Source organism: Amblyomma americanum, chromosome 1 (genome assembly GCF_052857255.1).
Source record: "Amblyomma americanum isolate KBUSLIRL-KWMA chromosome 1, ASM5285725v1, whole genome shotgun sequence".
Lineage (NCBI taxonomy): Eukaryota > Metazoa > Arthropoda > Arachnida > Ixodida > Ixodidae > Amblyomma > Amblyomma americanum.
In genome coordinates, this window is record NC_135497.1 from 218,984,092 (window position 1) to 218,997,718 (window position 13,627).

A 13,627-nucleotide genomic window follows, 5' to 3' on the forward strand; every position below is an offset into this window, starting at 1 on the left:
CTTCTTGCTGTTTAGGGAACTGAGGTGTGACGCGAAATATTCAAAGACAATGTTTGAGGAAGTGTTTCATTACTTTTTATTTTTTTGCATCTGTCGCTCAGTGGAACAAAAGCACAACCACGCTCGGAAACCGACCTAAGGGCTTTGTATCTTCTCCTTTCGAAAAGCTAGGGCTCCTATGGAACGTTCAGTATCTGGCCCAGTCGGGTGATACCTGGTTTGCACTGCCATCCCCGTGGCGCGCGTTTACCTTTTCGCGTCTATGGTATTAGCGTCGGTATGTGTCTGTCAAGAAACCGTTTAATCGTGGGCGCTGGAATGTGGGACGCGCGTACTTTAAAGCAGAAAGCAGAGATGAAAGTCGCAACTAACAGCACGGTCGGGCACAACCCCCGTCCCCATTTCGCGCAGTGTGCCGTGGCACGCGAGCGGCCTGGACACCGAGCTGTCGGCGCACAGCTCCTACCTGGAGAAGCTGGCCGGGGCGTTGCTCACCACCATCAAAGGCATGGTGGACGAGGCCTCGCAGGTCGAGACGCCCGACTGGGACGAGCTGCCCCCAACCTTCCGGAAAGTGGTTCAGGTAAAAAGGCCTCCACCAATAACGGAAACCGGCTTCTTCCGGGCGTTATGTGCCTTTTGTGCCCATCTTTATTAGCTAAGAACTTTCGCTTCTTTTACTTTTTCCGTGCAGAAAAAATTAAGAATAAGAAAGCGCACATTCCCGTACTTTTGTCTTTGCCTCTTTCTTTCTTGAGTCTTTTGGGGTTCAGTAGATTAATGTTTTTTTTTAACGCACCAAGGCAATATGTGCTGTGAGCAACAATGTATTGGAGGGCTCTGTATTAATTTTAACCTCCCGGAATTATTTAATGAGCGCGGATATCTTGATACACAGGTGCCTTTGCGTTTCAACTCCGCCGAAATCGGCCGCCGCAGCGTGAATGGAACCTGCTAGCTTGTGCTAAGTCGCCGAACGCGGTAGCCACTCAGTAACCGCGGCAGATTAGAGGCGACTTGCTACCGTTTCGGGCTTCTGAATGTGTTCAGTTCACTTAACTTCATCTTTATTTTCACATTTCACAGTGTTGACAAACTCCCTGACAAAAGCTGTGAGTACAGCTTGCCCAGGCCAGGGAGGCAGCGGCAGGAAACGTGGCAGGAATACTAAAATTTCCTACTAGTATCTGTTGCTATTCAGAGAATGTAGTCCTTTTTATCGCAAGTTTACAGAAATAAAAGTTGAGGCAAATGTAATGATTGTATGAATGCATTATGCAAAAAATATCGTTTCTAGACATGCAGTAATACTGCAAAATGCATGATTGGATGCATGAATAACTTAAAACTAACATTTTCAGATTCATTACACGTAGTACCATTGCACGATAAAATAGCAACACAGGCCACCCTAGAAACATTGAGTGCAAAACACTACGTTTTATTGTAACGTGACTAAGATTGCAAAGATTCAGCTTATTTAGTAGAATTTGCACTGTATAGGTTAAGGACTGCAAAAGGCAATGTATTCAGTGGTATGGAGTCATTCATTTTTCAGAGGCACGTGTTCTGAGAAATATTGAAAAGTATTGTTGCACGAGTAGGCTTACTAAGAATTGCTGATATTTTTCATCAGAAAAGTTCAAGTTGTTAAGACGGTAACTATAAAGGGACTTGGTATTGATCATTTGATGCCGAATAAATAGCTCCGTTGAAGGATCTAAGTACGGTACATTTTTTTACGCAAGGAATAGCTTTTTTTTCGCGACGCAGAAGTGCACTTATGTTTTTTAATGTGCTGTTAGTACTGACTGCGGTGAGCGATTTCTGCGATGTGTGTGTGGTCCTTCTGCATCAGCCGCCGCGGTGGCTGAGTGGTTATGGCGCTCGACTGCTGGCTCGAAAGACGCGGGTTCGGCCCTGGCCGCGGCGGTCGAATTTCGATGGAGGCGAAATTCTAGAGGCCCGTGTACTGTGCGATGTCAGTGCACGTTAAAGAACCTCAGGTGGTCGAAATTCCCGGAGCCCTTCACTACGGCGTCCCTCATAGCCTGAGTCGCATTGGGACGTTAAACACCCATAAACCAAACCAAACCTTCTGCATCACACAAAGAAAAAAAATCCCAGAAAAGAAAGTTCCAGGAGTCGGATTCGAACAAAAAAATTCCTTGTGGGAAGCAAGTACGGAACCTCATATGCACGACGAGTGCCATGTCATAGTCTCTGTGGCAAGGCGGCAGCAGTGGTGGCGGAACTTTCCATGACGTCATCCTAGGCGGCGTGGGCGAACAGGTGTTTTTTTTTTTTTGTAAGCGCTAAAAGAACACGTATAAAGAAGGGACAGACAGGATGAGCGCTGTTTGTTTAGCGCTTGCGAAAAATGACAAACGTGCACCAACTCGCCCGATCCGCCACTCTTCTGAACAGAAGGTGTATGACGTATACAAACTCCGCCTCCGTTGACGTTATGGGAAGCCATAGCGCACTCGCCTATAAAACCTCCGCGTGTTGCCCAGTCGCATTGGCCTCGCACCAAATATGGACCAGCTAAATGGGCAACGAAACAAGCGAAAGAAGAAGAGTGACGTGGTGTGAACAAGACGGTGGTGGCAGTAGTGGCGGTGGTTCAGTAGAAGTTAATAGTGAATAAAATAAGGTGCTTGGCAATAGCCAACAAAAGGTGCTGGCAGTGGTTTGAAATATAGCCAAGCAGTCGTTAGTGTGTTCAACTGCTTGCTAGCGAATTCAAACCTTCCTCTTGAAGAACATTACCTGTCATTTTTTTAGAAGTCGTCCAGTGTGCAGTAGCTAAGGTGCGAGCGAAATTAGACGTGATAAATTTGTAGCCTAATACTGATCGGATGGAGATGCTGGGTTCAAAATAGGGCGCCTACAGCAGAGGACAGTTTTTGGCTATTTCTTCAACACGACTGCTCCAGGTCTTTTGACTTGAGAATTTGGCACCTTGTATTTTATGCCCTTGCATTATACTTATTTGATGAGGTGATAATTGCGACTCGTGACTAGGCGCCACACGTTTGTTCTAGGTGCAAATAAAACTCCTTTAGTTTTTTTTCTATTTATGATGTTTACTTGGGTCCATTTTAATAGTTTTGACAGCGAGCTATGAGCCATTTTAAACAAATCGACTTCATCAGCTAAGCTAAGGAACAAACTTGAGTCGTCCGCATACAATACTAGTACGGATTTATCATCGGTGCACGTAAGACCATTTACACAGACATTAAAAAGGAATGACGCAAGAATGCTGCCCTGTGGGACACAGAATGAATCTGTTGGAAGCTGGAACTGTAACCATTAATGTCAACGGCCGCCGCGGTGGCTCAGTGGTTATGGTGCTCGGTTGCTCACCCAAAAGACGCGGGTTCAATCCCGGCCGTGGCGGTCGAATTTCGATAGAGGCAAAATTCTATAGGCCCGTGTGCTATGCGATGTTAGTGCACGTTAAAGAACCCCAGATGGTCGAAATTTTCAAGAGCCCTCCACTACGGCGTCGCTCATAGCTTGAGTCTCTTTGGGATGTTAAACCCCGTAAAGCAAAGCCATTAATATCAACAGATTGGGATAGGCCGGTTAGGTACGGCTGCAGAAAAGTATGTGTTAGCCCACATATACCATATGATCTAATTTATTAAGAAGAGTTGCGTCCCACATTGAATCAAAGGATTTACTGAAGTCTGCCAAATTCCCAGGGTGAGTTTTATGACTCCATGTTTCAATTATGACGTCGTTTTGCAATGGAAGGGCTGATTCCATAGACGTAACCTTTCGAAAATCATGCTGACGTTCTGATAAAATATTGTGCTTGGTAAAGAAGCTGTCCAGTCTGGTGAGCATAATCTTCTCAAGGCCCTTAAAAAGATTGGAATCACACATATGGGTCGGTAGTTGCTTACGTCGTTCGCGTTTCCACCGTTATATGTACATAACTTTTCCACGTTTCATGTCATTTGGAAAACGTCCGGATGCAAGCGAGAGGTTGAAAATATGCGCTAAATATGGGCATATAAGATTGAGGACATGCTTTGTAGATTTAATCTGAATACTGTCAATGTCGAGCGCTTCACTTTTCTTTATTCACAAATACGTATGGTACACTTCTGATTCCTCTGCGGGCTTCGAAAACATGGTCTCAGGAAATTTTTATTGTAGGGAGCACTAAGCATGACTTAGCGGTGCGTCTTCATTTTGCCTGGCGGCAAAGTGAGAATTAAAGTGGTCAGATAATGCCGATCCGGAAAGCAATTCCCCATCAACGACTTGCTCGAGCATATCGGTGCGATTAAGGCATGTTCCAATCGCATCATTTATAATTTACGAAGTTCGCTCTGGTCGACGCGTAGCCACGTTACTGAACAGCTGTTGGTAATACTGTACTTTACCATACCTTAATTAGGCCGTAATCCTATTCAGGAGCTTTTTTATGGCTACCAGTGCCCACACTGTCTTTATATATTCCTCCTTGTGTGAGCAATAATACAAAGAAATACCAAAAAAAATATACTTGCTATGAGTAAGCTCCTGGCATTTCAGCATCCAAGTCGATTGGGTTCGACTGAACTTTTAACCAACAGCAAGAATTAATATCTCTCGACCCGTAGAGAAAGGCTTCTTTTAGACACATACAAAAATACCGCATACGTGCAGTATCTATTTTTTTTGTATTTGGGAAACATCAGTCCACAGAATACTAGCGTAATTTGCATATAGCCTAGACATAAAATCTATGTGACCGTAGCAGCGCGAAAAGCCTGCGCATAGTGAATATTGCTCAAAACATTTCTAAAACTCTGTCAGCAACTAACTTAGTGGTCTCTATACAATCTTATTATTGCTTAGTGGTTTGTACCAAAGCACAGTAATACTAAAACAAAGGCACTAAAACTATGTACCCCCTAAAGTTGGAGAGTAGTACCTACCTACTCTTACTGCTGTCGAGCAGGAGAGGTTTTAAAATAGGCTCCATGCTCTTGCTTCTCAGCAAAGTGCTAACAATGCTTCTGATTTCATTCGAGAATGCTCACTTTCCGAAATTGCGTAAATCTTTGCACATTATAGCTATAGTCACTGTAGTGATGCTGATGAAATATCACATCACTTAGCAGGGCGTCTCACTCCTAAATGAGCGATGAAAAAAATATTTAATTAATTTTTATTTACTACTTCAGTTCGTAGCACTTCAGCCAGTAGTAATAGTGTGGCACTTCAATTCAGTTTCTTCAGCGCTCTAAATTAGACGCTTATGCTTTCATTCATAGCGACCAGTTCGCTTTGCGAAGAGCACCCTGTAAGCTACACCATGAGGTTCATTTATGGTGTAGACAAACGCAGCCGGTGAACGCGTTATTTTTTTCTCTTTTGGGGGCGGGGGTTTTCTTTCTTAAGACCTATTCATCGCATGTTTGCAATAAAAAAAAGCAGGTAAGAATCGGCGCTTTTCTTGTACCTTTTACGTTGCCCCATTTTAAGATAAATGCTGTTATTGTCTCTGCATTTACCTCACTTCGCTGGATGCCACAGGTGGTTGCAGGAGTCAAGCCACGCAGCGAGCAACCCCGTTTCATTACGTTCGCATCTGCATCGTTAAGTGCTACACTTTTAGGTCTACCTCCAGCACAACCTTTCATATTATATCTATATGGTGCTTGCAATCAGTACCTTGTGAGCCGCCCCGGCGGTCGCATTTCTATGGAGGCGAAATGCTAAAGACTCGTGTACTGTGTGCTGTCAGTGCATGTTAAAGAACCCCGGGTGGTAGAAATTTTCCGGAGGCCTCTAAAGCGGGGTTTCTAATAGCCTGTGTCCCTTTGTACCGTCAAACCCCATAAACCAAACCGATACCTTGTGAGTTCATCTGAGGTGTCAGGTATGCAGAGTAATTGAACCGCTCAGGTTCATCGACCTCGAATTCGGTGTCAGCACTTAGTAAGATTGCTGAAAACTATGCGTTCTCGTGAAATCCGCATACTGAAGCTTTTCGTTAGACTTGTCGTTCAGCTTTTTCGCTCCGTTAATTCTTCTTTGCTTACTCCCTTGCTTTCCCTTGTTTTAGCCCTCAAAAGCAAAAGACGCCGGTCAAACTGTTTTACCCTCGTTATCGTTTCCTGTGCGTTTCCGGCTTGCCTAATTAATAAGTGTATCAGCAATTCCAATTGCTCCACCCTTGGTAACGATCGCTAGAAAAAGGGGGCGCAAACTGCCTCTCTCTCTTTCTGTGCGCCCTGCGTCTCGCAGTTACGGTGCATTCTCCGCGCATTTTGCTTGCACGACGTGGCTTTTCAGACGGCACAAGGAACGAGATAAACGGCCGCAGGAAATCAGTGATGCGAACCGAATGCATAATTAGCGGCATAGGGATGCAATGTTGAGCTTGCGTCCTTAGTGTGTTTTTGTGCGTGTGTGTGAATAAATCACTTCGCCAGTTGGGACACTGTAAGCTTTGACGCCACGCGTTCGTGGGCAGGCCTTAGCTCCCGTTGGGTACATTCGTGAGCCATGGATTGTCTCGGCTGAAGCGTGTATTTTGCCATGGCAACCGTGCGCTTTCTCCAAACTTCGCCGAGCGTGCATTCAAAGCGTGCAGCTGTGTACTCTGGGCGGTGGTGGTTGGTAAAGTTGTGGAGGACATATATCGATGGCCCCTTTCGCAGCGAGCAACTCGCACGCGAGCGCTGTTTGCAGTGGCGCACCCGTCCGCTCCCGTGCTTATTTACTCGCGGCTCACTTTGGACTAGTTTATCCTCTCCTCCTAACCAACCTCCCTCGCCTCGCTCTCTGATGCAAGCCGCGAGCTACGTGTTGCAACTGCCAGTGCACATGTGTTATGCCGCCGTTGTTGGATGTGTGAGCTGCGCAGTCCATTAGCGGGCGGGTAAGCATCGCGGCAGAAATCAGAGGCAGCCGCAACGCACTTACTGTTACTGTTTGTCGCAGCGCCGTCTAAAAGCGAAATATTCTAGCAAAATTGCATTCCATTAGTTTTGCACCGTGAAAACTCGGGAACGAATGGTGGCTAGTATTTTTGCCCTTTTTCTCTCCGATCGATCAGCATCGATTGCAAAACGCAGCTGGCATTCATCTGAAACCGTTCCGCAAGACGTGTCTCATAGCCGATCTCTCGGCTGTCGAGGGTAAAAATACACCAGTTCACAAAACGCAGCCGATACCGTTTATTGAATCTACTCGCGACAGGTTTTTTTTTTTTACACAAACTTTCGCAGAAGTAGCGAAAACTGGCGGGTACATTTCTCTAATATCGTCATACTTCATAACTGCTCAAGCCATTCACAATGCAGACAGCTCCAGGAGACTAGTAATTTTTGAAGGTTACGCCAAAAAACGATGTCATCGGTGCTTGCCATCATTTCGCTTCCTGCGGGAAGCGACACTACACTGTCAACAAATAAACACCCAAATAGGAGTAAGTGGCTTGCCTTTATCGCACACCCTAAAGAAAGTTTTATTTACTCCATATAGATGAAGTATTTTATTTACTCCCCTGTACAAGGGAAGTATTTAGGAGTAAAAGGGAGTGAAATTTTTACTGCCCAGAGAAACAACACAGAATTGCCCCATGTTTATTCATACTCATTCAGGCTTATTCTTACAGCAGTGCCAGCGGCTGTAACGGACAGGGAGCTGCTGGGGCAGGCGGCAACCCAGCTTGGGCAACTGCGCTGCTCCAATGCTACCGCGCGTCACTTGTTCTTTTCTCCGTCTGCAACACCAGCGACAGACTAGGCGGAGACGGCAGGAGTCGTCTCCTTGTCGTCTGCTTCTGCTTTGCGAGTTTGTTTGGTTACCTATTATCATAGATAAATCGATGTAACCTTAGAATCAGTTTAGGGGCTATATGTTCACTAATAACCAGAACAGAATAAGTTTACAATTAGAACACCACCGAAAGTAATCTGGCAGGACAGTGTTTCTTTCATCTCCCTATATTTAAAGCTTTGTTTCTGAATATGATTGAGGAGCAATGTGGCCTGATCAGCTAAATCAAGAGCTTGACGTTGAAACTCTGTTTCATCGAAGTTCCATGTTGATGCAGCACACTGTAGTCTTCCGCAACGCATCGCGTGAGCCACACACAAAAAAAACATTAATAAACTGTGAGAATGAGGTTTGATCTGGGGCTCTAACGGGGTGGCGAGGCTAACAAAAGAAGTTCAAGTATGGTGGGAGCGCGCTGGACTCTTCAGAGGAGCGGATGTAGGTTACTGTAGCGCAAAACTGCAACAATCCGACATCTCGTACCGTGGCAGGCGTCCGTGAAGCAGCAGAAGCGAGCTTCGAACCAGCGACGATGGTAACCGATGCGACGTCACTGACCGTCATTATCATACGACTGACCACATGCAGACGAGGCGCTAGGTAACGGTGCGGACGGCGTAAAATAGTGGGGGTTTTTTATTACTCCATTGGAGACTTCAGAAGCATTGAGACCAAGAAACTCTATTACAGAACAGGAATTTAAAAAGAATAGAATCCTCCTTTGTGGAGAATCCTCCTTTGTGCCCTATTATTCAGTAGAGTGAATAATATAGGTCATTTACTATATCTTTGCTCCATACTGACGGAGTAAATGTTCCCACACATGGAGTTTAAAGGGCGATGCTGACCATTTAAACTCCCATTTCTTGTTTACATTGTGTAACCACTGGAACCAGTAGCGTGGCGAAGTTAGCTATCACACCACATCTTCCGACGCTGCGGGCAAGACATAAATGGTGATCAAGTTTGCACTAATAACCACAAATGTTTCTGGCGAATAAGTGCATGACGGAGTTTCACGTCCAGCGTAGATGTTATCGCAGGCTCGCAGCCTTTGCAAGAAGTCATCGCTCTTGTTTTTCTCGTTTTTGCCTCTTTTTTTTTCGAGGCGGCGGTATTGCGCGGAAGAAAACTGAGGGCAAATAGAAAAAACTGAGCTGTTATAAGCTAGAAAGGGCGTAAAAACTAAATACACGTGTCGCCATCACCGGCCGATTTCGGAAGTAAGGAGGAGGAGGAGAGAGGAAAGGCAGGGAGGTTAACCGGAAGAATAACCGGTTTGCTACCTTGCACGGGTGAAAAGGGGTGAGGGGAATAAATGAATGAAGGAGAAAAGAGAGTAGCACAAATGTTTCTCAAGAATAAGTGCATGATATTCACTCCAAAACGGTGGCAACCCATCCTTTTCGGTAAGCACGTCACGAGTTTGCATAAACTGGCGGGGAAATTTTTAAATCCAATTTTCCCGCCGATAAATGTGTCTTTTGCTGTCTTGCAAACGGCAACGCAGTCAGAAAGAGCTAGAGAATCAATTATTTACCCAGAACATTAATTCGATAGTGTTGTTCTCACTGCCCCTTATAAAGGGCACGTATGTCGAGTAGAGCTGAAGGAACAATGAGGTGAATAATGAACTTTTCTTTCGCGACTTGCAGGAGGTGGTACGCGAGTCGCAGACGCATCTGTGCAACAGCCGGCAACTCCTGCGATGCCTGGGAGTATCGCAGTCTCTAGACAGCGATTACGGCCCACTTCTGCAGATCCAGCAGCTAATGCTGGCTGATGAAGAACGTGTCCGCCATACACCTATCATCGTCTGCGGCCGAGAGGGGTGCGGAAAGTCCACGCTGCTCTCTCAGGTGCGCTCATCTCATGCGCAGCATCCGCACCTGCATGCTAATGAGTAACGTTCACGATGCTCGACGTCTTTTCAAACCAGAGATTCCTGCACTTGTATCTGCGTAGCTTCACATCTCGGTTTCTAGAAAGAAAGGCAAAGTTCAACTCTTTTGCCAATTGAATCTGCAGGCGACGGTGACTGATACACTGCCGAACATTCACATTGGCTTTTCTTTTTTTACTTATTTGTATTACTTGTCCATGGAGAGCCTGCAACCAAGCAGGCGCCGCAGCTAAGGAGCGCGTGTAAAAAGCAGTGCCGAGGCCGTAATACCTCGCATATCTGCGCTTCATCTGGAGTGCCGAGCGCTTGACTCGTATGGCGCCTTCGCAGGTGCTCATGTACTGTCCGGAGTGGCTGGGCTGCGACGTGGTGCGCATAGTGCGGGGCGTGGGCCAGAGTCCGTGCTGTGCGTACCCAGCCGAGATGCTGCGCAATTTGTGCCTACACATCAGTATGGTGTTCGGCTTCGAGATCAGCCCCAAGCACCAGAGCTTCGAGCTAAGCAAGCTGAGCACCTGGTTCCAGGAGCTCTTAAAGCGTGTCGAAGCGAGCACCAGCGACCTGGTCATCGTGCTGGACGACCTGGACCGGTTGCGAGGCCCCGCCCACCACCAGGCGGCCACCCTGGGCTGGCTGCCCTGGAACCTGCCCCTCAACGTGCACCTGGTCTGCTCGGTGGCTCAAGAGGCCGACGCCGTGCTGGGACTGCTGCGCAGCCGCATCCCAGCAGGCGACAGCTACGTGCTCATCCCGCCCCTGGCTGATGCCGCCAGCATGCTGCAGTCGCACCTCAAGGTCAGAGCTCACACCCCGTATACGCGTACCTCTGCTTTGAAGACCTCTTCCCGTGATCTGACTCTAAAGCAACGGCTGTGGCCTATGAACGGCGCCAACGCCTCACGAAGCACTGACTTTCATATCGAGCAATACAAAAGCTTAGCAGTGGCTCAATGGAGTCTAGGTGTACGCGTGAACCCGCTTGCTTTCCCTTTTTAAGCGCAGTTGCTCTTTTGTGGCTCAGTTCGTACCTTGTGCAATACTGGAAAAGGAGTCAGGGTGTGGTTTATGAAATGTGCAAGTTGCCAGTTAGTAGACAAGCATTAGAGATACCTACCTCGCAAGTGCCCCTTCTCTTTCGTGCATTCATAGATACCGGGGAGTCCTCATACCACTGCTGTGGCACTGTTGCCGCGGTTAAGCGATGCGCCACTGCCCCGGCAGGTGGCTATTTCAAACTCAGCCACCGGTGGTGCTTGTGAGACCTAGGTTGCTCTTGCTGAGCTCCCGTAAGGCTCATTTTTGCGCAGACTGTTCTTCGGTACGTTGTTTATCTCTCGGCCGATGAGCTAATGCGTAGCGCCACGGGGGATAGGACGCAATCGCACTCAACTTATTTGAATAAATTTCATTGCCTCCTGCAAGGGCGGCCGGCTGCCCAGAACTCGGTAGGCAGACAACCTGCCCACCGTGCCAGTTGAGCCACCTACTTTTAAAATCGTGACACGCACGGACAGACGGACTCCGGCTTTTCTCGATAACGTGGCCTATAATGTTATCGCATTAATACTGAAGTCTGAAATAGCAAAAGGGAACTGCAGCGGCACACAAGACATGACCAATATGAAGTACACCTCGCTGGTTTCATATGTCGCTCATCTTCGTGAACGCTGCACATATAATGAACATGTCGCCAGAACAAGGCTTGAGGAGTGGCGCATAGGCGACGATTATACACGAACGCATTGAGTAATGATTCAACACATACCTCAAGGGCAAACCGCAGTAGTTTTCAGCACTGATATGTCAGATGCCATTACAGATTACGTCAAGGTCTGCTATATGCCGGCAAAGCCTCCCGCTATTTATTTACATTTCTTGGTGCGCCGAGGAAAAAAAATGTTGACATGCAAAGGTGGAATAAATTAGTTACATGCCCTCAATATATATCGCTTCGTGAATGCAGCATGTTATATGCGTCTTTATAGGAGAATAAATGCATGGCGGTGAGGAACAAGCTTAGGCCACACGATTAAAGGCACGAGTACTACAGGGTGCCTAATTCGAAGGTAGTCCTGAGAACTCTCTATTCAAAGCGATAATACAAGACAAAATTAAACTAAACATGATTATGTTCTGCCTCTTTGTTGAGCCGCCGCGGTGGCTCAGTGTATAAGTGCTCAGCTGCTGACCCGAAAACAAGGGTTCGATCCTGGCCGCAGTGGTTGCATTTCGATAGTGGCGAAATGCTGGTGGCCCGTCTACTGCGCGATGTCAGTGTACGTTAAAAAACTCGAGGTGGTCGAAATTATCCGGAGCCCTCCACTACGGTGTCCCACAGAGACCAATTCGCTTTGGGACGTTAAACCCTACAAAACCAAACCAAACCGTTTGTTAGGAGAATAAGAAATAATTGCAGTACGGTGATTAAAGTGGCTTTTCTTGGCAGTTTCCGTGGCCGTTGAAACAATCTTTTTTGTAGTTCACTGATCCGCCTAGTCTTTCCGTCATGGGTAATGTTTACCGACATCAAAACACGGCACGTTAAATTGGGGAATGTTTTGCCATGGACGCAACACAGCAACACTTGAGGCCATAGACGATAATCGTTAATCGGTCAAAATAACACACGAGCTTCACTGGTAGAGGTGGTGAATATCTGTGGAACGCGTGTATAAACACCCGTTCTTTGGCCATTTCGTGTTCATGGTTCCATGAGTGCGCGTGGTCATACTCGCAGGACAACAAGCGGCTGCTGACTCGGCAACAGTGGGACGTGCTGCGGCAGCGGCTGGGGGGACAGTCAGCGACCCCGTTGTACGTGACGCTGCTGTCCCAGCAGGCCATGCGGTGGGCCTCGTACGAGGTGCTGGATGGCGAGCTCCATGTGCCTGCCGACACAGGAGCCTTCGTCAGCCGCAGCCTGGAGCGCATTGAGCGCCAGTTCGGCCTGGCGCCCGTCAAGAAGATTGCCTCGTACCTCACCTGCACCAGCTACGGGCTGCGCGAGCCAGAGGTCATCGAGCTGCTCTCGTCGACCGAGTGCGATGGAACTGAGCTGGCAGCCGTCAGCTGGCTTGCCTTCAAGAAGGAACTCGGTGAGCGCACCGCCAACTGGCCTACTCCGCCCCCATCCGTGCCTTGTTGCTTATTGCGCCTTGTCACTTATACCGGTACTACACAGGCACGTTCAAATGGTATCTCAGTGGAATGGCATTCGATACTTGGAATGGCATTCGGAATCGACGCACTTCCGTGGTGCTACACGACTATGAGACTATTTCCAAGCGCATTCGAAAGTTGCAGCGTTCACTCGCCGTATTTCAATAGCGCTGCTGCCATCAAGTTTCGCTTTTGCCCGGCATTCGCTCGTTTTCAGTGCGTACAACGACGTGACGACGACATCAATGGTCGCAGCAGTCACACTAGACCGGCAACGACACCAGCGCGACCAACAGACGCATATCATTGCAGTGTGTCATATTTTCAGGCCAACGACACTGACAAATCCGATCGGCGGCTGAGCGAAAACTTTACGCGGATGGGGCGATGGCGTCAATATATCTGCCTTTTCTCGACCATACCCGTAAGGAAAAGAAAAAGAAAATACAAACAACGATTTATTTGTTGACTTTTTATTTGTACAACAATTTTTCAGCGCATTGTTGTTGAACAATAAATGGCGAACGGCATAGATGTTTTACCATAACTCATGCTTAGGACACTAACGGCTACGTGAGCAATATTCATATATAATTATTTTATATTCACCTTATAATATTATAAGTTGAATGATAGCTCCAGTCATGATGCGCATATGTAACTGGAAGCAAAAAGTAAACGAAATCGGCATCTTTTCTTAATATAGCTCATGCTTCGAATTATTTAACATATACAAGTGTACTGCTTTCCGCATACCGTCATTTCACAAAA

General features: G+C 47.1%; 1 protein-coding gene across 1 annotated transcript in view; it reads left to right on the plus strand.

Annotated features, from left to right (window-relative positions):
- LOC144114635 (protein qui-1) overlaps positions 1-13,627 on the plus strand; it is a 565,534-nt gene that overhangs the window by 480,485 nt on the left and 71,422 nt on the right. Inside the window, exons 9-12 of the mRNA XM_077648494.1 lie at positions 412-583; positions 9,450-9,653; positions 10,028-10,492; positions 12,435-12,792. Of these exons, the coding sequence (XP_077504620.1) occupies positions 412-583; positions 9,450-9,653; positions 10,028-10,492; positions 12,435-12,792 (1,199 nt within the window). The remainder of the gene's footprint in view (positions 1-411; positions 584-9,449; positions 9,654-10,027; positions 10,493-12,434; positions 12,793-13,627) is intronic.